At 37.8% G+C, this 25,848-nt stretch overlaps 1 protein-coding gene across 1 annotated transcript in view; it reads right to left on the bottom strand.

The window, feature by feature from the left end:
* The window catches only part of espn (espin), a 130,133-nt gene that overhangs the window by 32,094 nt on the left and 72,191 nt on the right, over window positions 1-25,848 (bottom strand). The window contains exons 8-9 of the mRNA XM_051670149.1: window positions 22,396-22,557; window positions 5,950-6,190 (exon numbers count right to left, since the gene is read on the bottom strand). Of these exons, the coding sequence (XP_051526109.1) occupies window positions 5,950-6,190; window positions 22,396-22,557 (403 nt within the window). The remainder of the gene's footprint in view (window positions 1-5,949; window positions 6,191-22,395; window positions 22,558-25,848) is intronic.

Genomic DNA, 25,848 nt, shown 5'->3' with positions numbered 1-25,848 from the left:
TTTAACATAATATATTAACATAATTATTAAATAAATATAATAAAATTATTAAATAAATAATTATTCTTAATTTATTTTAATATTAGTATTATTAAAACTATTAATATAATCATAATTTATATCATATTTATTGTTATTATAAATAATATTATTAAAATTATGTTTGTATTGTATAAATACTACTACTACTAATACTAATAATAGTATCGAAATGGGATCTAGTGCGACTGTTAAACCGCGAAAGGCTTTGATTATTATAATAATATTTAACATAATTTCTTATTATTATTATATTTAAACTATTACAATTATATTACTAATAATTACCTATATTACTATAATTTGTGTTGTTATTTTAAATAATATAATAATTTATTTTTCTATTATATAATAGTAGTATTTAATGTGAATGTGAAGTGGACGTAGAAACAACCACAACTAAAGTGGACAAAACAAAGAGACCTGAGTCCACTTTAAATCCATGTAAACTGTGAAACTGTTTCTTGGTTCTTTTTCACTCAGGTCACTTCTGGGTCAACTGAAAAAGATTGGTTTAATTAAACAGGACTGAAGTGGAAACACCCTTAAAGAGTGACACTATCTACTGGCAGCAAAGCATGGGCAAAACATTTTTGAATTTGGAATACAAAAACGCATCTCTTTTTTAGTTTGTAGATTTTGCACAACCTCCGGAGCATGAGAGCTCCATAAACAATTCATAAATAAATAATTACTGATTGTTCAGTTGTCCCACATGAACTTACAAAATCTTGCTGGCATGGTGTACAGTACACTACTAAGAACCATGGTGTTCAATATGTATTTAATTCAAGGATTAGGTGTCATTAATGTTCCTTTCATTAGGCTACTATGAAAATTGTTAGTAGAAAAAGATAATTCAAGACTAGATTTTTACATTTTCTAAAGAAAATCTGAGTAGTGCTTGCCTGTACAAAACCCGCCATTACAATGCTAGGGTGTTTTGGGTGGGTGCTACCTAGTTGCTTACTGGCAAAAATGTAAACTATATAATAATTTACTCAACCTTATGTTGTTCCAAACCTGTCATCCATGGACCACAAAATAAGATGTTAGGCACTGTGTTAGGCATCTTTTTTACATACAATAAACATGAATGCTGAGGCTAACATTTTGCCTAACATCTCCTAAAGAAACAACGACATGAGGATGAGCAAATTATGATAGAATTTTCATTTCTGCGTGAACTATCCCTTAAAGTTAATGGGTAAACAATTGTAATAACACGTGATTGCCTTAAACACCACTAATAGATCATTCTTTATCATGTTATCTATTATTCTTAGTATTTGTGATGGATGAATTGAGATTTAAGATATCATGATTGATTACATTGGCTACGAAAGAAGGAAATAAGTCAGATGGCCTTTTACTCTCTGGTGTCGGGCTTCAAGACTAACCTCTCTGTGTATTCACCACTCTGTTTCTCTTTCGCAAGGTTTGTCTAATGCGCAAACACTCTGACATGCAAATGGACATTGTAAATCCAAAGCCAGCCAGTCGGTAAGAAGAGATACATTTCCCTGACATAACACTGAATTGTGTAACACTTGAGAGACAATGTCCTGTCCCAAAGACATGTTTAGTATGTCTCAGAGGACGAGCAATTAGGTAAATGGCAGAACACTAAACCTATTTTCAAAGTAACGGTAGCCCACACGCATTAATTTGTAAACAGAAGTTTGGAACGAGCGGGCCGCCAGATCTCATGTTAACTGGCTAGAACTTCACAAGATTGACCTCGTCTTCCATTTTGTGCTCTCAGAGTGCACTTTGTGATATCGAGAGTTGGACTGAACATATCCACAACAGTTTAAATAAACAGCTTAGGATTGCATACTCAACAGCATGAATATTTTATATTTGATATTAGATTAGTTGCATATTTGCCAATGGGAGAAGATCCAAGTGTACAGAAACGCAAATTGACAGATTTGTTCACAATTTTGACACACACACACACACACACACACACACACACACACACACACACACACACACACACACACACACACCAACCATTCTAAATATTTGAGTCTTAAATATTTAAATACTTTAAATAGTTTAAGAGTACAAGTACATGCTTAAATTTACATGCTGTGCAAGTGCGAGTTTACTTAAAGGTGAGGTGTTTAATTTCTGCGCTACTCGCATCAAGCAATTGCAAAAATAATATTGTTTTCAAAATGCATTTTGTAGGGTTTTTGAAGGCTTTTGTGCTTGATAATCATACTGTGATCAACTTTTGAATACCTTCAGCAAAGCAAAACACACATTAAACTGTTTTGCAATAGAAATCTTATGGCTTTTGATTAAAAAAAAAAAAAAAAGTCTAAAGCAAAGTATTATGACTTAGCACAATTTGTCAATGCTGTGACCTGGGATTAATGTATTTGTCATCACAGTGTCACACTAATGCACAGACCTCTAGGGTTTTGAAGACATTTAACCATCCTGTTGTCTTTAGAAACGGCATCCTCATTTTGTCCTCCTGGTAATTTTTGACTCTTTGGTATTGAAACCATTCAAAATGCAATAATTGTTGATTAGTGTACAACAGCACTAAAAAACCCCCTTAATGAAAATCTGTTTTATTGCTGTCCCAAAGTGTATGACAGAGGGGAGAATATATATACTGCATATGAATGGAGTAACATAATTTTTTAAAGATTTAAAACCCCCCAAAAAGTTGTTTATAGAAAATCAACCGTGTACATTTTAAAGTTACAATATTAGGACATGCCTATTTCACAAATGAATCTCTATTGCCTTTTCCAGCAGTCAAAATAGGACGTCCATTGCAACAAATCCATTCCTTCCCACTAATGTCAAATAATTTGTAGCATTGTTATGGTGTTCTTTCTGGCATCAAATGTTTTAGTAGAAAATTATACAGTATTCAATAAGTCTTTTGGGGGGCCTTTAGTCCCATTAAACCCTATCATATAAAATCATGTTAGTAAACTTATTTATTAACATATTACCTGTTCAAACTGTAAAAAACTCTCTTTGTGTGTGTTTGTGTGCGCATGTGTGCACAAAACCCATGAGAGGAAAGTATGCAATTTTTGGGAAAGATGCAGTACCCAGTGAAGCAGGTTGGGAAGCTAGCAAACAGCATGGGAATAAGGGTTAAATTTAAGACAATGTAAAATATTTTTTGGTCATATTGTTTTCATAGATGTACAAAAAACTATTTGAAGCTGTAAAAATGTCACAACTTGTTCTTCCTATACAGTTCAAAATTGACCCGTTAAGACAATGAAGGAACAATTGTGATTTCTCTTAACCCTTCTACTGTCTTCGGTCATTTTTGACCGAGATCACTTTTTCCAATGTAAAAATTTGGAACTTTGGAAGCGACACCTTTGATATTCACGGTCAGAATTGACCGACCATAGGAAATGAAAACTTTGTAGAATACAATATACTGCATAAATTAGCCACAATGCTGAACAAACACACACAGAAATGAAGTGGTGAGACTATAAAACATGCACACACACCCCACCCACACACACACACACACACACACACACACACTTACACACACACACACACAAACTGGTGACATTATAACACAAAGCATTTTTTTAAATTTTTTTTATATATATACATCAGTCACAATGCAGAACACACACATAAATGAGGAGGTAAGACCATAAAACACCAACAATGCAGCACATGCACACACACACACACCCACACAGAAATAAATGGGTGAGACTAACACAGCCAGAAGGTAGAACGCAGAACAAAACACACACACACACACACACACTCACGCACACAAAGAACAAAGTCTGAGTCTTCTGTTTTATACACTAACTGAATTTTCACAGTCCATTGCTGTTTATTTGTTTACTACTATTAATTTTCTTGACATTATTATTACTTATATTATTACTATTATTATTTACTTTGAGTTTTACATTCTGATGTTTGAAATAAGTGATTGGTAACAAAATTATTATCTTATGTCTTTTCTATGTAACACCAGGTCAGGTTTGAATGTAAGTAATAATATGACATCATTGCAAAAACTGACACTTCAAGACTGTAAAAAACAAACAAACAAAAAAAAAAAGACAATGTTTAACTTTGACAAATAATCGTTTGATAATGTCTAAATATACATCCAAATGCATAACTTATAAAATGTAGAATTACTACACAGTAGGTTGCTGCACAGAGCACTGCACTACTGGCTATTATTGTCATAACATGATTTTCAAGTCATGTTATTTTTCTTTTTATACCACATGGCAGCAATTTGCCCCCAGTACATGACACTTTCTCATATTTTATTCATGTTTCAACTTATAAAAAAGTAGGTTTTTACTGTAGTGAGGTTATATACATTTGCTTATGTGCATATGCAAATGAATGATGAAATCGAGAAAGGAATATGTAAATAGGTTTCATAAAATCCCAAAAGAAGTGCATAATCAATTTACTTCAGGGGAGAAGAAATGCTATCATTTCTTTAAAAAAAAAACATGATTACTGTATCCGGACAAATTTGACCGGGAACACTAAGAGTGTCGGCCTCTATTGAAAAATGTAGAAGGCTTAAACAGTTATATACAAAAACAAATGTTCTTTTTATATTTTGTTTGTTTAATGGTCTTAACTAAGTAACAATTTTTGCTTTCAGTACCAAAAACTATGTTGTATTTATAAATTTTTTTTTTTTTTACCTGTCCTGGGTCAAAAATTACCCAAAGACAACAGAAGGGTTAAAAGTGTCAAACCCTTTAATCATTGTTACTCATTTCACAGGTGAAGAGGTCAGTCAAATATAACTGCAGGCATTAACATAGAGGGTTTAAGGGGCATTTAAAATGATAGAGATTAAATTGTTGCAATGGTCACTACTAGTATGTGTTCCTACTCTAACTGACAGATCACTCTCTCCCATTTATAGTTGGCGCATCGCTGTTCATTTGCATTACTTTGCTGCATCGCCAGCAGTCACTGTCACTCATTTAGCTAAAAATCACTCTCTTGAACGACCCTTTAAATGTACAATAGCAAAAACAGCCTGTTTAATTCTAACACCATGTCCTAACAAGGCACAACACGATAAAGTGACATCTTTATCCATCTAAATGATCCTTTCTATTTAAATCTGAGTTTTTTTCCTAACCAGCCATGACCACAATATTCACAATATGACCACAATTTCTAGGTTTCTATTTCTGTGGAGTTGTCGTGCCAGGTCGTCCTGCCCAGGGTCCAAAATTAAGGGGGACTTGGGGAAAAAATTACACCAAAAATCATAAAAATGCCCCCGAAGTTCAAAATGTGGGTGCAAAAATATACCTTCGTAATAAATTCTTCTGTTTTTGTGTGTGTGTGTGTGTGAGACATCTGATATAGTTCTTTATTTTCTATTATAGTCCTAGTTATAAATATTATGGCAAAAAAAATATGAGATGATGCAATTCTTAGGGTAAGAAGTAATACATTCTCAGTCTTAAGATCTTGTATTAATGAATTGATTAAATTGATGTTTTTTTACATAAACGGATAAGACACAGTTAGGTTAGGAAAAAAGATACAAAATGAAGATAAAAAATGCCCCTGAAAATTCAGGAAGCAAATATTTCCCCTTAATTTAAAAGTTCATTTCTGACACTAGTCCCACCCACTGTGAAATATCATTGGCCCAAAATCTCACTCCTCATAACAGTACATTAAACATACAACATCTTATTGGCTGCCGTTGTGTCATGTCCCACAGCAGTTTTGTGTTCATGGTGGACAGACACATTTCTTGTCGCTGAAACCTTTAGATGAATGCGGAGTTAAATCTACGACCCCTTTTAAATCAATAGTCTGTGCACTGGGTGGAATGTCACCTAACTACAGAGATAAAAGAGAGAGTGAATGAGCAAAGAAACTTACTGTTGGAGGAGCCAGACATGCGGCGCTGGGTGGGAGCCGGTGTGGTGTTGGTGTTTGTGGGAGGTGGTCGGGTAGGAGCCGGCACCTCTGAGGGGAGTGGTGGTGGTGGAGGTGGAGTTGGGATGGAGCTGCTGGCGGGTGGAGGAGGTGGAGGAGGAGGAAGGGGTAGATCGTCTACGGTTCCTGTGCTGTTCTGAGGAGCAGGGGCTGTGTCTGCCGGTTCCTCCAACAGCGCAGAACCCTGCAGAGAAAATATTACGCTTATTAAGCTATTTTAAAGTCCATGAAATCAACATTAGAGTTTTAGTTTATGTGTGTTAGCTTTGAGTAATTTTTATGCTAATGTAGTATAGTTGACAAAAAAACTTATAGCAGATATACTGTATACTTCTAAAATTTACAGTCTTTCTCTTCTGGGAAAATGTACCAACAATGCTGATGACTCATTCTTGCACTCAGGGGCGTATACAAATTGCTGTGCAATCAAAATCACTTTACGATGATAATGAAATACTATAAATCACATTTATCAATATTTGCCAAGAAAGGCCTGCAAATAACAATAATTCAATACATAATGGTTAAATTATTATAGATAATTATATTTAAGTAATTAAAAATATTATATATCTAATAAATACTGTATATAATTCAAATAACTAAAATGCATTAAATTGTGGCAGATGAGCAAAGAATTGATTAGACAATACAAAAAGTGGTTTTAGAAGGCAATATATTGTTTATTTTCAAATCATTGAGCATAACCCTATCACTGGCCTACAGTCAGATGCGTCATGCCCATTCAGACTGAGGGGGAACATTCCCCCTTAGATTTTTGAGCCAAGAGGATTTTGAATGGATACATTTTGAAAATGTATTTGTACTTTTGATAATGAAATATACAATATAAACAGTAATTGCCTCTTTCAGAGATAGGATAGGCTACATGTTTTCACTCTCTATTGAGCTGAAGCAGTTCTGTCCATCATTGCGTTTGTGCTGGCACCTTTTGCACCACCTCTCGAAGAGTTTATGGAAAATGCCTGCACAAAAGCAAGATGGCAAAAAAGTGATTTAAAACTGCCTGAAGATGTCAGACACACACTCCACCACCTCAGAAGAATGCTTTTGGAGCATCTCACTTTGGTTGTGTCATGTCATTAACAATGTTTTTAGGATGCTTCGTCCAGCGTCGTCCAGCTGTGTTTGAACGCAAGAATGTGTCCTCATCTTGTGCTGTCTGCTGTCAGTAAGCATGGTTTGATGTCTGTACAGCTGGAGTTGCACTTATTGCCCCCTCGCAAAAACATGGAGGTACTTCAAGCTTGAATTACTCCGATGCTAGGAAAATTCTTTCACGAGAGCATGATTAATTGTGTAAATTGTTTTTAACACGTTTTATCACATTGAATTAACATGTTAAATCGACAACCCTACTTTGTAATCTTTCATCAACATGTTATAACTTGCTCCACCTTGGCAACAACTTTCCTTTTCAGCTTACAACTTTTCACTACAAAATTTTCCAATCCTTCCAACCACCTGTCATACAGGGACCACTTCTCACAAACCATTTAATTCCTGCCCACGCTAGAACATATGTCACATTACAGAAGTAAAATAAGTTGTGAACCGTGTTTCAAGTTGACCTTAATGTCTATAGACAGCATCTGTTGCCAATTACCACAGAAAATCATTTAGTCAATGCATTTCTCTATCTTAGTTAATAAAAATGAATGGGAAACACGTTTATGTTAATACACTTATAATTAGCTGTTTGGAATTCAGATTTCATCTTAGTATACATCAGTGGCTCCAGTGGTTAAATCTATATACTTCAGAAGACACATCTTGAGGCCTTTTCTTCTTTTAATTCTCCCCTTTTCTCCCCAATTCCCAATTCCCAATGCGCTCCAAGTCCACGTGGTGGCGTAGTGACTCGCCTCAATCCGGGTGGCGGAGGATGAATCTCAGTTGCCTCTGCGTCTGAGACCGTCAATCCGCACATCTTATCACGTGGCTTGTTGAGCGCGTTACCGTGGAGACATAGCGCATGTGGAGGCTTCACGCTATTCTCCGCGGCATCCACGCACAACTCACCACGTGCCCCACCGAGAGCGAGAACCACACATTATAGTGACCACGAGGAGGTTACCCCATGTGACTCCACTCTCCCTAGCAACCAGGCCAATTTGGTTGCTTAGGAGACCTGGCTGTAATCACTCAGCACACCCTGGATTTGAACTCACGACTCCAGGGGTGGTAGTCAGCATCTTTACTCGCCGAGCTACCCAGGCCCCTTCGCCTTCACAGTAGGTGGCGCTAATCAACAAGCAATTTTACCCCGGTACAGTAGGTGGCTCAGTGCACCTTTTAGCTGGTCTGCCCACTGCCCATGACGGTCCATGAAAAGAGGAGGTAGTTGACAAGCAGATCGAATAAAGAAAACTAATTTCTCTACATGCTGCAGCAGTGATGAAGAGTTTGTTGTTGATTTGCTCAACGAGAAAGAAAACATCTGAGACACTTTACAAGCTATTTTAGTTCACCTACTGGACAAGTTGACTGGCAGTATTTTCATGTGTACACAGCCTAAGGGGTGATTACAAGTGTAATTAATGGTTAAAACATGTTATCATTTGAAATAAGAGTGATTATATGCTACTGCCATGCATGTATGTTAAGTACATTTTTTTATTCACTGCATAATGCACACATATAATGACTGTTGTAACAGATGTTGTCAATTTGAACTATACTGATTGTATCTTATTGCATGTATATCTACATTTGCTCAAAACATGTTACTAATTAAACGTGACTGCAACTGCCAAAGAGTCTATTTAATGCAAGAAATACAACACCTCATGTAACGAAACCATCTTCAGTCTGACCCATTATTAGATACTAATACTTGCCAATGACAGCTGTTAACGACTTTAAACAATTGCACAGAAATAACGATTCTGAGGAGACAATACCACATTTTTGGTATATAAAGGCACTTTGATACAAAGACATACAGTGCACTGCAAGTCACAGCATTCATTTTATTATTATTTGGCAAGTAAAAACATTTAAGATCCATAGAGTTGTTTATTTAAAATATATATGCGATATATGTTCTATTAGAGATATAATCAAATCAAATCAAATCAAATCAAATCACTTTATTGTCACACAGCCATATACACAAGTGCAATGGTGTGTGAAATTCTTGGGTGCAGTTCCGATCAACATAGCAGTCGTGACAGTGATGAGACATACGCCAATCTACAATAAACATCAAATTAACACAGCACAATTTAAACATCTGTTATACATAATTAAACTCGACTTAAAACATCAAATTAACACAGCACAATTTAAACATCTGTTATACATAATTACACAACTTAAAACATCAAATTAACACAACACAATTTAAACATCTGTTATACACAATTACACTCAACAATATACAATAATAACATACATTGCACAGTATACAATATGCTGTTTTTGTTTTTTTTGTTTTTTGTTTTTTACTATATAGATACTATATAGATACACATTATTCAATAAAAATTAAAATATATATGAAAAAAGTATATATATAGAATGTACAGTATTGTACTGTATTGACATTCAGGCTGTCGGTTGATAGTCAGTTGTTAAGAGAGACATAATATAATGACAGTAATATAATTTATGACAGTCCGGTGTGAGATAAAAGAGTAATAAAGTGCAGGGATGATGTATTTTGATCGTGGGAGATCAAGAGTTCAGAAGTCTGATTGCTTGGGGGAAGAAGCTATCATGGAGTCGGCTGGTGCGGGTCCTGATGCTGCGATACCGCCTACCTGATGGTAGCAGTGAGAACAGCCCATGGCTCGGGTGGCTGGAGTCTCTGATGATCCTCCGAGCTTTTTTCACACACCGCCTTGTATATATTTCCTGGAGGGAGGGAAGCTCACCTCCGATGATGTGTTTGGCAGTTCGCACCACCCTTTGCAGTGCTTTGCGGTTGTGGGCAGTGCTATTGCCGTACCAGGCGGAGATGCAGCCAGTCAGGATGCTCTCCACAGTGCAGGTGTAGAACCGTGTGAGGATGTAGCGGTTCATTCCAAACTTCCTCAGCCGTCTCAGGAAGAAAAGGCGCTGATGAGCCTTCTTCACAACGACTTCAGTGTGGACGGACCATGTGAGTTCCTCAGTGATGTGGACACCCAGGAACTTGAAGCTGCTGACTCTCTCCACTGGTGCTCCATTGATGGTGATTGGACTGTGTTCTCTGTCTTTTCTCCTGAAGTCCACCACAAGCTCCTTTGTCTTACTGACGTTGAGGGAGAGGTTGTGCTCCTGACACCAGTGTGTCAGAGTGTGCACCTCCTCTCTGTAGGCTGTTTCATCATTGTCAGTGATCAGACCTACCACCGTCGTGTCATCAGCAAACTTAATGATGGCATTGGAGTTATGTGTTGCCACACAGTCATGTGTGTACAGGGAATACAGTAGTGGGCTGAGAACACAGCCCTGCGGGGCTCCAGTGTTGAGGGTCAGTGATGAGGAGATGTTGCTGCCTATTCTAACCACCTGGCGTCTGCTTGACAGGAAGTCCAGGATCCAGCTGCACAGCGAGCTGTTTAAGCCCAGAGCCCGGAGTTTCTCATCTAGCTTGGAGGGCACTATGGTGTTGAATGCTGAGCTGTAGTCTACAAACAGCATTCTCACATAAGTGTTCTTTTTTTCCAGGTGGGAGAGAGCAGTGTGTATTGTAGATGCAATGGCATCATCAGTGGAGCGGTTGTTACGGTAAGCAAACTGCAGCGGGTCAAGATTGAGTGGTAATACAGAGCAGATGTAATCTCTGATTAGTCTCTCAAAACATTTGCTGATGATGGGGGTCAGAGCAACAGGACGCCAGTCATTTAAACAAGTTATTTTCGATTGTTTTGGAACAGGCACAATGGTGGATGTTTTAAAGCATGTGGGGACTACAGACAAAGAGAGGGAAAGGTTGAAAATGTCCGTAAAAACACCAGCCAGCTGGTTCGCGCACGCTCTGATGACGCGGCCCGGAATGCCGTCTGGACCCGCGGCTTTGCGGATATTCACCCGTCGGAATGATCGGGTTACATCCGCTACAGAGACAGAGAGTGAACTAACCTCTGTAGCTTCGGCCGTGAGAGCTCTCTCCGCGAGGGCGGTGTTATTTCCCTCGAAACGAGTATAAAAAGTATTTAGCTCATCCGGTAGAGAGGCAGCGGTGTTCATGGCGGAGTTTTTATTCCCTTTAAAGTCCGTGATGATGTTAATTCCCTGCCACATGCTTCTAGAGTTGGTGGTGTTAAACTGTCCTTCAATCTTACTCCTGTACTGGCGTTTTGCTGTTTTGATAGTTTTTCGGAGGGCATAACTGGCTTGTTTATGCTCCTCCGCGTTCCCGGAATTAAAAGCGGAGGTCCGCACATTAAGTGCTGCGCGAACATCGCTGTTGATCCACGGCTTCTGATTCGGATAGATTCGCACAGTTCTGGTCGGAATCACTTCCTCTACACACGTTCTGATGAAGCACATTACGCTATCAGCGTAAAGCTCGATGTCGTCATCAGAGGCGGACCGGAACATCTCCCAGTCCGTGCGATCAAAACAGTCTTGTAGCGTAGAGTCTGATTGGTCCGACCAGCACTGGATCGTTCTGAGGGTGGGTGCTTCCTGTTTCAGTTTCTGCCTGTAAGCGGGCAGAAGCAGAATGGAAGAGTGGTCCGATTTTCCAAATGGTGGGCGGGGGAGGGATTTGTAGCCATCCCGGAACGGAGAGTAGCAATGGTCCAAAACCCGGTCCCCTCGTGTGTTGAAACTAATGTGCTGGTGATATTTTGGTGCGACTGATTTTAAACTGGCTTTATTAAAGTCCCCGGTCACAATGAACGCGGCCTCAGGGTGCGCGGTTTCCTGCTCACTTATACTCCCATACAGTTCCTTGAGTGCCCGGTCTGTGTCGGCTTGTGGGGGGATGTACACAGCAGTGATAATGACCGCTGTGAATTCCCTCGGTAGCCAGAATGGTCGACACAGAAGCATAAGAAATTCCAGATCAGGAGAACAGAAAGACTTGATAGAATGTATGTTCCTCTGATCACACCAGGATTTGTTGATCATAAAACATACACCACCTCCTCTAGTTTTACCTGAGAGGTCTTTCGCTCTGTCCGCTCGGAGCATGGAGAACCCCGCGGGTTCAATGGCTGAGTCTGGAATCTCCGCAGACATCCAAGTTTCCGTAAGGCAGATAATGCAGCAGTCCCTCGTCTCTCGTTGGAAAGAGATCTGCGCTTTCAGCTCGCAGAGCTTGTTATCCAGAGACTGAACATTTGCCAGTAGAATAGTGGGTAGCGGGGGTCGATTTGCGCGGCGTCTTACTCTGATGAGAACGCCGGCTCTGTTTCCCCTTTTCCTCCTGCGTTTCCGCGGCCGTGCTGCCCAGACAAAGGGCTCCGCTTGCGTGTTTGTAAACAGCGGGTCGGCATTGAGGAATGTGAAGTCCGGTTTACGGTGTGAGATCGCTGAGCCAATGTCCAAAAGTGTTTGTCTGTCGTAGACAATAAGGCAGGCAACATCCAAGACAAGAAACATAAGAATTGTAAACAAAACAAACAAACCATTGCTAAGTTGTGTCGGAGCTCGCAACGCAGCAGCCATACTCGGCGCCATCTTGAGTCCAAAAAAGAGAACTATATAAGAGAACTCACGTAAGATTAAATGCAAAGGGAAAACATACAGCAATATATGAAGACAATCCATGTAAGATCAGAGAGCTTTTTAAAGGGGATGCAAGGCAGTGATGCAGCAATATCATTTACATGTTAAGAGAACCCAAAGGAGAAAAAACTGTTTACATTTTTAAGGCATTTGATGCAAATGAAACACATGTCCTCACTGCTTCAGTGTTTATTGTCAGTGTTCAAAACAGTTTTCTGTGCTTTAGCACCACCTGATCTGCTGGTTTTGGGAACTGCAGCAGCTACTCACACGTAATTCGCAGCTCAAATTTTATTGGTCGGGGCGTTTCTTTGTTTGGCGAAGACAAAAAAATGACACACTCACCTTAAAAAAAAAAAGCTTTGCTTTGTCGGCGCGAACGTTCATTCCAGTTGTGAAGGGCTTGTTAGGAATCCACTGTTTCCGTAAAAAATGTTAATCGCACTGAGAAATCGCGTCGAAGGTTCACATTTGGTGTAAAAAGGCCTGTGCATGGCATGAGGGTGAGTAAATGATCAGAGAATTTTCCTTTTTGGGTGAACTATACCTTTAAGAGAAGAGTGTCATATGGGTATTCTGATCAACTGCTCTTAAAACTTATTGCCAAATAGCATAGATTTATGATGACATTATATGATTGTATGAATAAATATTAGCCAATTATAAATGACCCTATCATACATTATATCAAATAAAAAATAAAGAAAATGGTCTTTAGTGACCCATAATTGAGCAGTACGATTACATTTGGCACATTTCACAAAATATTTCCATGTGTGGTTATTTTGCACAGTTTTTCGTAATAAATCACACGCAATACGCTGAAGAAGTGCACACACAATTTTATAGATTGTGCAAACAAATCAGTCTCCTTTATTTGGGATCTTAGTAAATCAGGACCCATGTGCTTTTGCATGAGTCTGGTGTAATACAATCACCTACTGTACAAAAAAAAAAAAAATGAAATTTCACTATGAAAACTAAAAATGGCACAACAGACAATTTATGACAAATCCATGCATGACACAAGGTATAGATTATGATGGATTACACTGAAAAAAGTGCTCCATATGGTAACATCTACTGTAAATCATCCAGTGAAAAATATTATATAACTGAATCAACATGAATATATAATTATTTAATAAAAATAATATTAAAACAAATATTAATATGAATTATTGTATCGAGTAGAAATAACTATTTAAGGTAACAATTACAGGTTACCACTTTTTAAAGTCTATTTTTTAACACAAAGCCAGGCTACCAAGTTCTCTTGCACCATTTAAATGATTCAACTGGCATATACTGTATGTTATATCACAATAGAAGTACAAATGCAATTTCAAAATACTACTGTAATTAAATTTTCTATCTTCCTCCATCCACCATTATCGCATTACAGCTGGTGATGAATATGTAATTATATCTCATGAGTGGTTTGTTGGAATGAAGGGACATCTGTTGAAGCTAAGAGCCACAAACCTTCACACTCAGCATCTCTAGAGACCACCCGCACACCCCTCCTTCCCACCCCCCACCTCTACGACTGTCACAGAGTAAACAAGCCCTGACCTTTCACCCCGTGCACCCCCACCTCCTGGACGCGTGCCATGCACGTGCCCATTATCCCTCCCACATCATCATCTCTATCTCCAGCATATGGTGCACTTCATGTCCCATACATGTCTCTGTTAACGGGTCAATAGCCAGAGGGACATGTGGTCACCATCTGCTTCAATTGAGAGGCCAGACGCCCCACTGGGAATATAATTGGCTCAATGAAGATTAGATCTGATAGAAGCAAGAGGAAGCATATGAAATGCTGATATCCAGCAAAATATTCTCTCTTTACATGGATGAGCACACAAGGGTTGACTAGACATCCAACAACTGACTACTCAGTGCCCGCCCCCTTTTACAGCCGTTCTGGAATTTCATAAAATACTTTATAAAAGAGTTCTAAGCCATAAAGCAAACCAGTCTGTTCTGAGGTTATTCACCACATTACAAACTTCGATTTGAAGCAAAAAAGTATTCGAAAATCAGACAAAGGTACAAGACGGTGTACTTAACATCTTTAATGAACTACAATCCCATGAAGAATTGCAAGTGACGTACTCAAATTAAAAACAATGGAAAAAAATATACAACTATTGATTGTGAGTATAAAATCAATGTATTTTGAGTATATTGCAATTAATTCCAAAATACAGGGAGCCTGGGTATCTCAGCAAGTAAAGACACTGACTACCACACCTGGAGTCACTAGTTCGAATCCAGGGCATGCTGAGTGACTCCAGTCAGGTTTTCTAAGCAAGCAATTGGCCCGGTTGCTAGGGTGGGTAGAGTCAGTTTGGGTTAACCTTCTCGTGGTTGCTATAATGTGGTTCTCGCTCTCAGTGGGGCGCGTGGTGAGTTGTGCATGGATGCCGCGGAGAATAACGTGAAGCCTCTCCGCGATAATGCGCTCAACAAGCCACATGATAAGATTCGCAGATTGACGGTCTCAAACTTGAAGGCAACTGAGATTTGTCCTTTGCCACCCGGATTGAGGCGAGTCACTACACCACCACAGGACCTAGAGCGCATTGGGAATTGGGCATTCCAAATTGGGGAGAAAAATAAATAAAAAAATAATAATTCCAATATACAGTATCCAAATATAAAAGTAGTTTGAGAGTGTAGGGAGACCGACTCTGTTGCATCATGGAAGTGGACAGTTGCTGCTGAGCTCTTTTGCCACCGTTTGTTTGCCACCAGGAATTCTGCTATTAAACACTTTTATTTTCAGGCAACCGACTAGACGATTTTGAAAATATGTAATTTTGCACATTCCTCATTCCCAGCATGGATCTCAAAAAATGACTCACTGGTAGTTATCTAACAAATAGCACAATTCTCTGCTAATTTTCCTATTCTAGCTTTAAGAACATTTTTCGCTCAGAGGTTGCTTTTTCACAGATACAGAGACTTAATTGAGCTCAAAGTTGTTCTCATTCAAGTATCAACTTTGTCTCAGATCCTAAAATTCCTTAGGATTAATAAAAATAGACACTAGTGTGACATACAATAATAGAGTATAGAGCTAGAAATTTAATGTGGATATTATAGCTCAGATAATGTAGATCTCATTTACGTCTTATTTAAAGGAATGTTCCGGGTTCAGTACAAGTTAAGCTCAATCAACAGCATTTGTGGCATAATGTTGATTACCACAAAATTTATTTAGTCTCATCCCTTTTTTTCTTTATAAGAAAAAAGCAAAAATCGAGGTTACAGTGAGCCACTTACAATGGAAGTGAATGAGGCCAATTTTTGGAGGGTTTAAAAGGCAGAAATGTGAAGCTTATAATTTTACAAAACCACTTACATTAATTCTTCTGTTAAAACGCATGTATTATTTGAGCTGTAAAGTTGATTAAATTTAAAAAACTGGCTATAACTTTACACAGAAAAGGTAAGTAAGCAATTTTATCACACTAAAATCATGTTAGCACAGATATTCTTTTCATCTTGTGGCTAAATGTTTGAAACAGTGAGTATTTTAACATTCAAAAACTGGCCCCCATTCACTTCCATTGTAAGTGCCTCACTGTAACCTCGATATTTGCTTTTTTTAAAGGAAAAGAGGGATGAGACTAAATACATTTTGTGGTAATCAATATTATGCCACAAATGCTGTCGATTGCACTTAACTTGTACTGAACCCAGAAAATTCCTTTAACTATCAACTTTGTCTTAGGTGTTTCTCCTAAAATAAGAGGATTATCAAAAACAGAGACTAAAGAGACAATTATTGACATATACTAAGCGTATAGAGCTATAAAATAATATTGACAGGATATTAGCTCAGATCATTTGATCTTGGAAGAATTAAATGTTCCTATTAATGAGTTGGTTTTGAATTTGATTTCAGACTTGGCAAATCTCAGCACAGTTTAAGGCGTAGTAGATATGTCTACTGAAAGTAGACACATATGAGATTAATGTTTCAAGGTGCACTCAGTAATTTTTTTTAATAAATCATCTTGGATTTACACTGACACCTAGGGGCCTGGATGCAGCATCATTCAAACACAGTAGTTTTTAGTTACAGATGCCATTGCAGAAATTCACTATTCACAGTCGGCCATGATTAATTTAATCCAGGGGTCTCAACGGGGGTGGTATCGCACCCCAGGGGGCATTCAAAGAATGCCAGGGGCGCTGAGAGCAAATTAGTACAGAGGGGGGCATTAGGTTACAAATGGGGACCGTTTAACAGTCATATAATCAAATGTATCGTCAAGTTCCTCTTTGCATTAAAACGTTTATTTAGACTTGGAGTATATCAGTTGGTTCTCATTTATACGGGTTGGTATGCATTTGTACCGCAGTTCATCTGATTTTGAAGTCTAGCGACGCATCTAAGTATAGTTGATGTCAGAAGTTTACATACATTTAGGTTGAAGTCATTCAAACTAATTTTTTAACCACTCCACAGATTTCATATTAGCAAACTATAGTTTTGGCAAGTCTTTAGAACATCTACTTTGTGCATGACATGAGTAATTTTTCCAACAATTGTTTACAGACAGATTGTTTCACTTTTAATTGACTATATCACAATTCCAGCGGGTCAGAAGTTTACATACACTAAGTTAACTGTGCCTTTAAGCAGCTTGGAAAATTCCAGAAAATGATGTCAAGACTTTAGACAATTAGCCAATTAGCTTCTGATAGGAGGTGTACTGAACTGGAGGTATACCTGTGGATGTATTTTAAGGCCTACCTTCAAACTCAGTGCCTCTTTGCTTGACATCATGGGAAAATCAAAAGAAATCAGCAAAGACCTCAGATTAAAAATTCTGGTTCATCCTTGGGAGCAATTTCCAAATGCCTGAAGGTACCAAGTATAAACACCATGGGACCATGCAGCCATCATACCGCTCAGGAAGGAGACGCATTTGGTCTCCTAGAGATGAATGTAGTTTGGTGCGAAAAGTGCAAATCAATCCCAGAACAACAGCAAAGGTCCTTGTGAAGATGATGGAGGAAACAGGTAGACAAGTATCTATATCCACAGTAAAATGAGTCCTATTTCGACATAACCTGAAAGGCTGCTCAGCAAGGAAGAAGCCAATAAAAACCACCATAAAAAAGCCAGACTACAGTTTTGCAAGTGCAAATGGGGACAAAGATCTTACTTTTTGGAGAAATGTCCTCTGGTCTGATGAAACAAACATTTTACTGTTTGGCCATAATGACCATCGTTATGTTTGGAAGAAAAAGTGTGAGGATTGCAAGCCGAAGAACACCATCCCAACCGTGAAGCATGAGGGTGGCAGCATCATGTTGTGGGGGTGCTTAGTTACAGGAGGGACTGGTGCACTTCACAAAATAGATGGCATCATGAGGAAGGAAAATTATGTGGATATATTGAAGCAACATCTCAAGACAGGAAGTTAAAGCTCGGTCGCAAATGGGTCTTCCAAATGGACAATGACCCCAAGCATACCTCCAAAGTTGTGGCAAAATGGCTTAAGGACAACAAAGTCAAGGTATTGGAGTGGCCATCACAAAGCCCTGACCTGGCTTTTATAAGGCAACTGGAGTCTTCATCTCATTTTAAACATGTTTCAAGATTTCTATTAATTTTTTATTTATTTTTTTACTTTCATAATGCGTAAAAAAAATTTTTTTTTAAAGCACCTTTAAGCAAAAAGTCTCCTTTTGCTCTCCATTTAAACTCATTGGTGTCTAGGAGAACTATTGAGATATTAAAAAGACCTCGATTTGTGTGTTTTCTTTCCTATGAGTTTTGCTGCTTTCATAAAAAAGCCAAAATCTGTGCTAGCAAACAGAGAGTATGTGTAGTTCATTGACAAACACAGTGCTTCAAGGCCCTGGTCATCAGACTTACATAACACAACAAAGAAAACACTTAGCATTGTTTATTCAGTAGCCCAATATGTGCACACTAAAAGCTGGACTACAATACTAGCTGAGGGCCACCACACCTTGCATGGATTTGTGTTGAAATGTAACAGGTGAAGAAGTGAAGCTAGCTCCATTTGGACTAGACAGATGGCTGCTATTTCCAAAAGCACAGGTAGGAGTTTAGCTGATGTGATTTCTATGTAGTAGCCATGTTGGTTGCGGTTTCTGAGTCACCACAACTGAACAATTGTTGCTTGCTCTCAAAATGTTTCACCATTCAGTTCTAGCAAATGTCAGAAAATCAATGTACTTTGGAAAGACAATAAGACAAAGTGCTTGGAATAACATTGAAAAATGTAAGCATATTGCTAACTACAAAAACTACAAACTGAAAAATGCAAGCCATTAAGTTTTTTATAAAGACAAACTAGCTATCTGCATTATCAACACATGCCCAAGATCAAATGTGGCTCTTTTAGCTTCAAATAAAAGTATAAAGAATACATTTGACAAGCAACACATAAAAGCTTATTCAAACTAGTGATAGACTGATATGTCACTTTATATATCACTTTGGTGCTTGGACCCCAAATGATGCATTCCAGAGTATAGCAGATGTACATTTCTGAAATCCAAAAACTAGATATAGATATTGCACGTCACTTATTCTGGGTCCACGCTTGTTTAGGAATACCTTGCGCATGCGTTTTTGCCGATTTAAGCATGATGACATCCTCAGTTGCACAAACACACACACGCGCACCATGAGTGGCAGGTTTGGAATAATGTACAGATTTTGCTCTTATGGAAAGAAATTGGTACTTTTATTCACCAAAGTGGTTTTCAACTGATCACAATGTATAGTCAGGACATTAATAATGTGAAAAATTACTATTACAATCTGAAATAAAATTTCAGAACTTCTTAAACTACTTCAAAGTGTTCTCATCAAAAAAATCCTCAATGTGCAGCAATGACAGCTTTGCAGATCCTTGGCATTCTAGCTGTCAGTTTGTCCAGATACTCAGGTGACATTTCACCCCACGCTTCCTGTAGCACTTGCCATAGATGTGGCTGTCTTGTCGGGCACTTCTCACACACCTTAAAGTCTAGCTGATCCCACAAAAGCTCAATGGGGTTAAGATCCATAACACTCTTTTCCAATTATCTGTTGTCCAATGCCTGTGTTTCTTTGCCCACTCTAACCTTTTCTTTTTGATTTCTGTTTTAAAAGTGGCTTTTTCTTTGCAATTCTTCCCATAAGGCCTGCACCCCTGAGTCTTCTCTTTACTGTTGTACATAAAACTGGTGTTGAGCAGGTAGAATTCAATGAAGCTGTCAGCTGAGGACATGTGAGGCGTCTATTTCTCAAATTAGAGACTCTGATGTACTTAGTTTAGTGTTTAGTTGTACATCTAGCCTTCCACATCTCTTTCTGTCCTTGTTAGAGCCAGTTGTCCTTTGTCTTTGAAGACCGTAGTGTACACCTTTGTATGAAATCTTCAGTTTTTTGGCAATTTCAAGCATTGTATAGCCTTCATTCCTCAAAACAATGATTGACTGATGAGTTTCTAGAGAAAGCTGTTTCTTTTTTGCCATTTTTGACCTAATATTGACCTTAAGACATGCCAGACTATTGCATACTGTGGCAACTCAAAAACAAACACAATGACAATGTTAAGCTTCATTTAATGAACCAAATAGCTTTCAACTGTGTTTGATATAATGGCAAGTGATCTGCTAGTACCAAATTAGAAATTTAGCATGATTACTTAAGGATAAGGTGTTGGAGTGATGGCTGTTGGAAATGGGGCCTGTCAAGATTTGATCAAAAATAACTTTTTTCAAATAGTGATGGTGCTGTTTTTTACATCAGTAATGTCCTGACTATACTTTGTGATCAGTTGAATGCCACTTTGGTGAATTAAAATACCAATTTCCTTCCGAAATAGCAAAATCTGTACATTATTCCAAACTTTTGGCCACCACTGTAGATCGGGCACTACTTTACCCACTCACAAGGTGCATGGATAGAAACAACAGGAATGGCACAGAGGAATCCAGCAACACTTGCATGAAAAACTTTATTTGACTTAAAATGAATAACAGAACATGTTATCCAAATTTAAAGGACAAAATTATAGGGAAGATTGGTTAAATAATGCGGTTAAAAAAAAACAATCAAAAAGTCAGGAAATGTATTTGGCCCCTAAAAAAACATCTAGGCTCAACCCAGACCTGATTTTTTGCACTACTTATACTCCAAAAACTATTAATATTCGAGATGTGATTCAAAAATACTGGTATGTCCTTCAAAGTGATTTGACTTTGAAGGATACATTCAAAAATATACCAATGATAACCTATAAAACATAAAAAATAGAGTTGTAAAAGCCTGTCCATCAAAGGAAACTTCAATTCCAACAAGTAATTTTAAATGTGGCAATTGTACTAACTGTCAATTTTCCAAAAATATTAAAAAAAAATTCAATCATCCTATAAATGATAAACGTATAGACATAAAAAGTTTTATAACATGCAAAACTAGAAATGTGATCTACATTATTCAATGTCCACGTAAAAAGCTTTACATTGGAGAAACATCTCGCCCTTTAAAGTAGCGAATGACATAGAAGCACAATAAAAAAATGCTTTCATTGGTCAGAGTTGTTTTAAACATGCATGTCTTGTATTTTTATCTTAACCCTGATGAAGGCCTACATGCCGAAACATGTTGGTTTTTGTTATTCATTTTAAGTTAAATAAAGTTTTTCCACTGCAAGTGTTGCTGGATTCCTCTGTGCTATGGCAGGGGAACATTAGCAGCACTGCAAATACTATGCTCACAACCAGCTGCCTCTTCAAAAAAGACTGTTTGCGAGGATCAGAAATAGTTGCCTCCTCATGGACATACATACAGGATCTGCTGTATGCGATACACAGAGATGCACAGAGGTGCAAGTGTCATTCATTCACTCTGGTGTGCATAATGACTCCAAATCAATTAAAAAAAACACACAGATATAGCGACCCGCATTGTGTTCTCCAATATGTTCATGTTTGTGATGACGCAAGTTGATGACAGAAAACCACTGGGGTCCGACAGAATCAGAAAGAGTCTGAAACCAGACCACGCCGCGGGGGGCAACGGGAACAAGCACACTCTGATTTTTGGACTCTCAAAAATCGAGATTTTAACATTGTTTTTATGTGAATACATAAAGATACATTTCTAGTTTCAACACGATTTGTACTTCAGACTTTTGTTTTGTTGGACAAGAAAAACTAGCTTCATACCATGAGACCCACATTTGGGTTTTAACCATCAAAAATGTGTCAAATGTAACAATTTATAGATGGAGCCACTTTGAGCGCACCATAACTATATATTTACCATATAGGCCCTTAAAAATGGATAAACAAAAAAGAAAGCTTGTTCTAAACCAAAATGTATTTATTGATTTTTTTTTTGGACTCATACCACTGGCATATAATGCAAACAACAGGTGCTGAAGTCAACTGATTATAGTAAAAGACCTACCTTCTGTATCTCCGTAAATAATAAGATTTATAATAATAATGATGCTCCCACATTCTATGGTAATTGTTTTAACCTGTAATGTTGCTCAAAAATCAAAGGTGAATTTATCATTTATCTTTCACCTTATCATTTATTTATAAAAAAATATAAAAATCAAAATTACGTGTCCTACCTCAAAGTTCAGCTTTGCTAAGAAACACCATGCATGCAAATTAATTTGAATGAAATTGTTGCTTTACCTCCTCGTTGGGTGCCATGGCTCTGTTGGGGCTCTGGTCTGTGGTATCGCTACCCAGAGCCTTGTAGTAATCCCCAGTGCTGGGCTGCTTGCTGAAACTACGAGATTTCCGATTCGAGTCAACTCGCCGAAGTCTGTCAGGGTTTTCCCCAGGATTCAACTGCTGCAGAAATAAGCAACACATATTCAGTGATGGAAACAGCAAAAGATCTTATCAAACATAAGGATATTGGCTATTTGAAAAGGGACAAGCCCTTCGATGTCCTGCCCCAACTTTCTGTATCGATAAGAAATACGTTGACAAATAAAAAAAGTGCTCTCGACAAGCCATTTCATATTCAAACGGACTGTTCACCCAAAATGTACTATTCTGTCCCCATTTCCAAACCTGTATGGCTGTCTTTCTTCTGTGTTAAACAAAATTATATATCTAGCAGCTGCTATTTTTCACAAATGAAAGTGGACAGCGACCACAGCTATCACTAGTCCTCATCCACTTTCACTGTATGGAGGAAAGCAGCTAAGACATTGTGCTTAACATCTCCTTTCGTATAAACAGGTGAGTAAAATATGGAAGAATTTTCATTTTTGGGCGAACTGTCCCTCTAATGAACTATCCCTGTGTTACTGTAGAAACAGCATTCTTGTTGATGCTTATGAAATGTGACTTTCAAAATTGGAGTATGATTGCATGAGCTGGCATAGTATCACAGGTAAACATAAAATAACCATTGTTTATTTTCCCCAAAATCAAATACAGTTTACAAATAGTATTTCCATAAACTTCTTTTTTAAACAAGATTTTTGGTTAGAATTTCATTGTACGTGTCAGTGAAAGTGCATGTTTGATGTCTTGTGGCTGATCACGATTTTCTTTCATTTTTCAGGATTTTTTAAAATCCTTGAGCTTTTTTGCAGTTCACTTAAATTGTCATTTGGCCATTCAAATTGATTTTAAAAAGTAAAAATAATCTATGTAGTCTCAATTAATATAAGCTTATAAAAACTGCATGTATATTAAATTATTATTTAATTATTAATATTTATTATGCATCATTTTTTTTAATTATGCAAGAAATAAAAAATATTAGTTTGAAATATTTGATTTAATGTATGATTTTAGTGTGATGCCTTTATCCATGTAATGCTATATCCAATATTGCAACTTTGTTGCCATGACAATGAAACCCTGTAATCCCAGTATTGGATATAGGCTACTTTTACAGATATAAGTTTAGTAAGAAATTTTATCAAACTAAAATCATGTAAAACTGCCCCCCTTCATGTCAATTGGAAGTGCCTTACCGTGATTTTAAAAAAAAATGAGGGGTGATAATGTTTTGTGGTAATCAACATTATGCCACAAATGCTTTTAATTAAGGAATTGATAAACATCAGACCCACTGATCTCTTTTCCCACTGCTGACAGCACAGCTTGAAATCACAAAGTTCCTGGACAAGATATATAAAACAAATATACTAAAGGAATAGTTCAGTCAAAAATAAATAAGTTCTGTCATCATGGAGACTGTGCTGTCACTCCATTCCATGCAATTAAAATAAATGAGAACTGAAGCTTTCAAGCTTCTAAAAATATGTAAAAGCACCATAAAGGTATCAATCACTGAAGTGGCCGATACGACTTGTGCACTATTTTCCAAAACTGCACTGAAGCCATGCAAAAGCTTTGTGTGAGGAACAGAGTGAAATTTAAGTTGTTATTCACAGACAATCTTAACCTGCAGTGAGCCAATGAATAGAATTTGAGAACCGGATCTGTCCAATTCCTGCACGAATCATTCAGTTTTGAAAACCGGATTAACCAAGGAAAAAAAAAAAGATCTGACACAAAAAAAATATTTTGAATTGGAAATTGCTGCTTTTTTCATTAAACCTAGGGCTCCAGTCCACATGGAAAAGAACGACCAGTACATTCTTCAAAATATCTCCTTTCGTGTTCCATTCTTTTTCCATTCGTGTCAAATTCTTTTAGGTTTGGAACAACATCACTGAGTAAATAATTACATAATTTTCATTTCTTTAACTGAATTTCTGTTACATATTGAAGTTACAAGCTTCAACTGCAGAATAAAAGCTGACAAATAAGCCACATAAACTCTTGAGCTCTGGTAGCAAAGCCTCATGTGACTCGAGCAGATTTAGCTGAAAACAAAAAGACTTTTCATGACACAAGAGCTGAACTTTAACAAGGATATCTAAACTTTATAGTCTTAAGAGAGGAAAATCACACAGAGGACTGGAAGAGAGACTGACTGACCCCTTGTATGCCGGTTCAGTATCACTAAACTCAACTGTCTCACTTTCCTCAGCTGCCACTCACTCCTGTATCATAGTGAATCCTCACTGCTGATTTAAAACAGTTTTTGCTCCATCTGCCTTTAATAAAGGCTTAACATCTACAGGGGTGTAAAATGTCCCGAGAAATTCTTCTTAAAGGGATAGAGCTCAACCAAAAACTCTGTTGTCATTTGATCCCCCTCATCGTTCTAAACATTCTTTCTTCCACTGAACACAATGCCTTTTTAAGAATGCTGACAATGCTCTATTTTTCTAGTTAAATTAAAGTGAATGGTGACAGATGCTGTCATTCTGCCTAACATCGCCTTTTGGGTTCCACGGAACAAAGCCAGTCATAAGGGTTTGGAACAACATGAGGGTGAGTAAATGATGACAGAATTAAAATCTTTGGGTGAACAATCATTTTAGTTTGAAGTACAGTTGAAGACAGAAGTTTACATACACCTTAGCCAAATATATTTAAACTCAGTTTTTCACAAGTCCTGACATTTAATCATAGAAAACATTCCCTGTCTTAGGTCAGTTAGGATCAATAATTTATTTTAAGAATGTGAATGTCAGAATAATAGTAGAGAGAATGATTTATTTAAGCTTTTATTTCTTTCATCACATTCCCAGTGGGTCAGAAGTTTACATTCACTTTGTTAGTATTTGGTAGCATTGCCTTTAAATTGTTTAACTTGGGTCACACATTTTGGGTAACCTTCCACAAGCTTCTCACAATACGTTGCTGGAATTTTGGCCCATTCCTCCAGACAGAACTGGTGAAACTGTGTCAGGGTTGTAGGCCTCCTTGCTCGCACACACTTTTTCTGTTCTGCCCACAAATTTTCTATCGGATTGAGGTCATGGCTTTGTGATGGCCACACCAGTACCTTGACTTTGTTGTCCTCAAGCCATTTTGCCACAACTTTGGAGGTATGCTTGGGGTCATTGTCCATTTGGAAGACCCATTTGCAAACAAGCTTTAACTTCATGGCTGAAGTCATGAGATGTTGCTTCAATATATCCACATAATTTTCCTTCCTCATTAGGCCATCTATTTTGTGAAGTGCACCAGTCCCTCCTGCAGCAAAGCACCCCCACAACATTATGCTGCCACCCCCATGCTTCACGGTTGGGATGGTATTCTTCG

The sequence above is a fragment of the Myxocyprinus asiaticus genome, chromosome 33, assembly GCF_019703515.2.
Source record: "Myxocyprinus asiaticus isolate MX2 ecotype Aquarium Trade chromosome 33, UBuf_Myxa_2, whole genome shotgun sequence".
Taxonomy (NCBI): Eukaryota; Metazoa; Chordata; class Actinopteri; order Cypriniformes; family Catostomidae; genus Myxocyprinus; species Myxocyprinus asiaticus.
The sequence above is the reverse complement of the archived record's forward strand: the minus strand, read 5'-3'. Positions and strand labels throughout refer to the sequence as shown.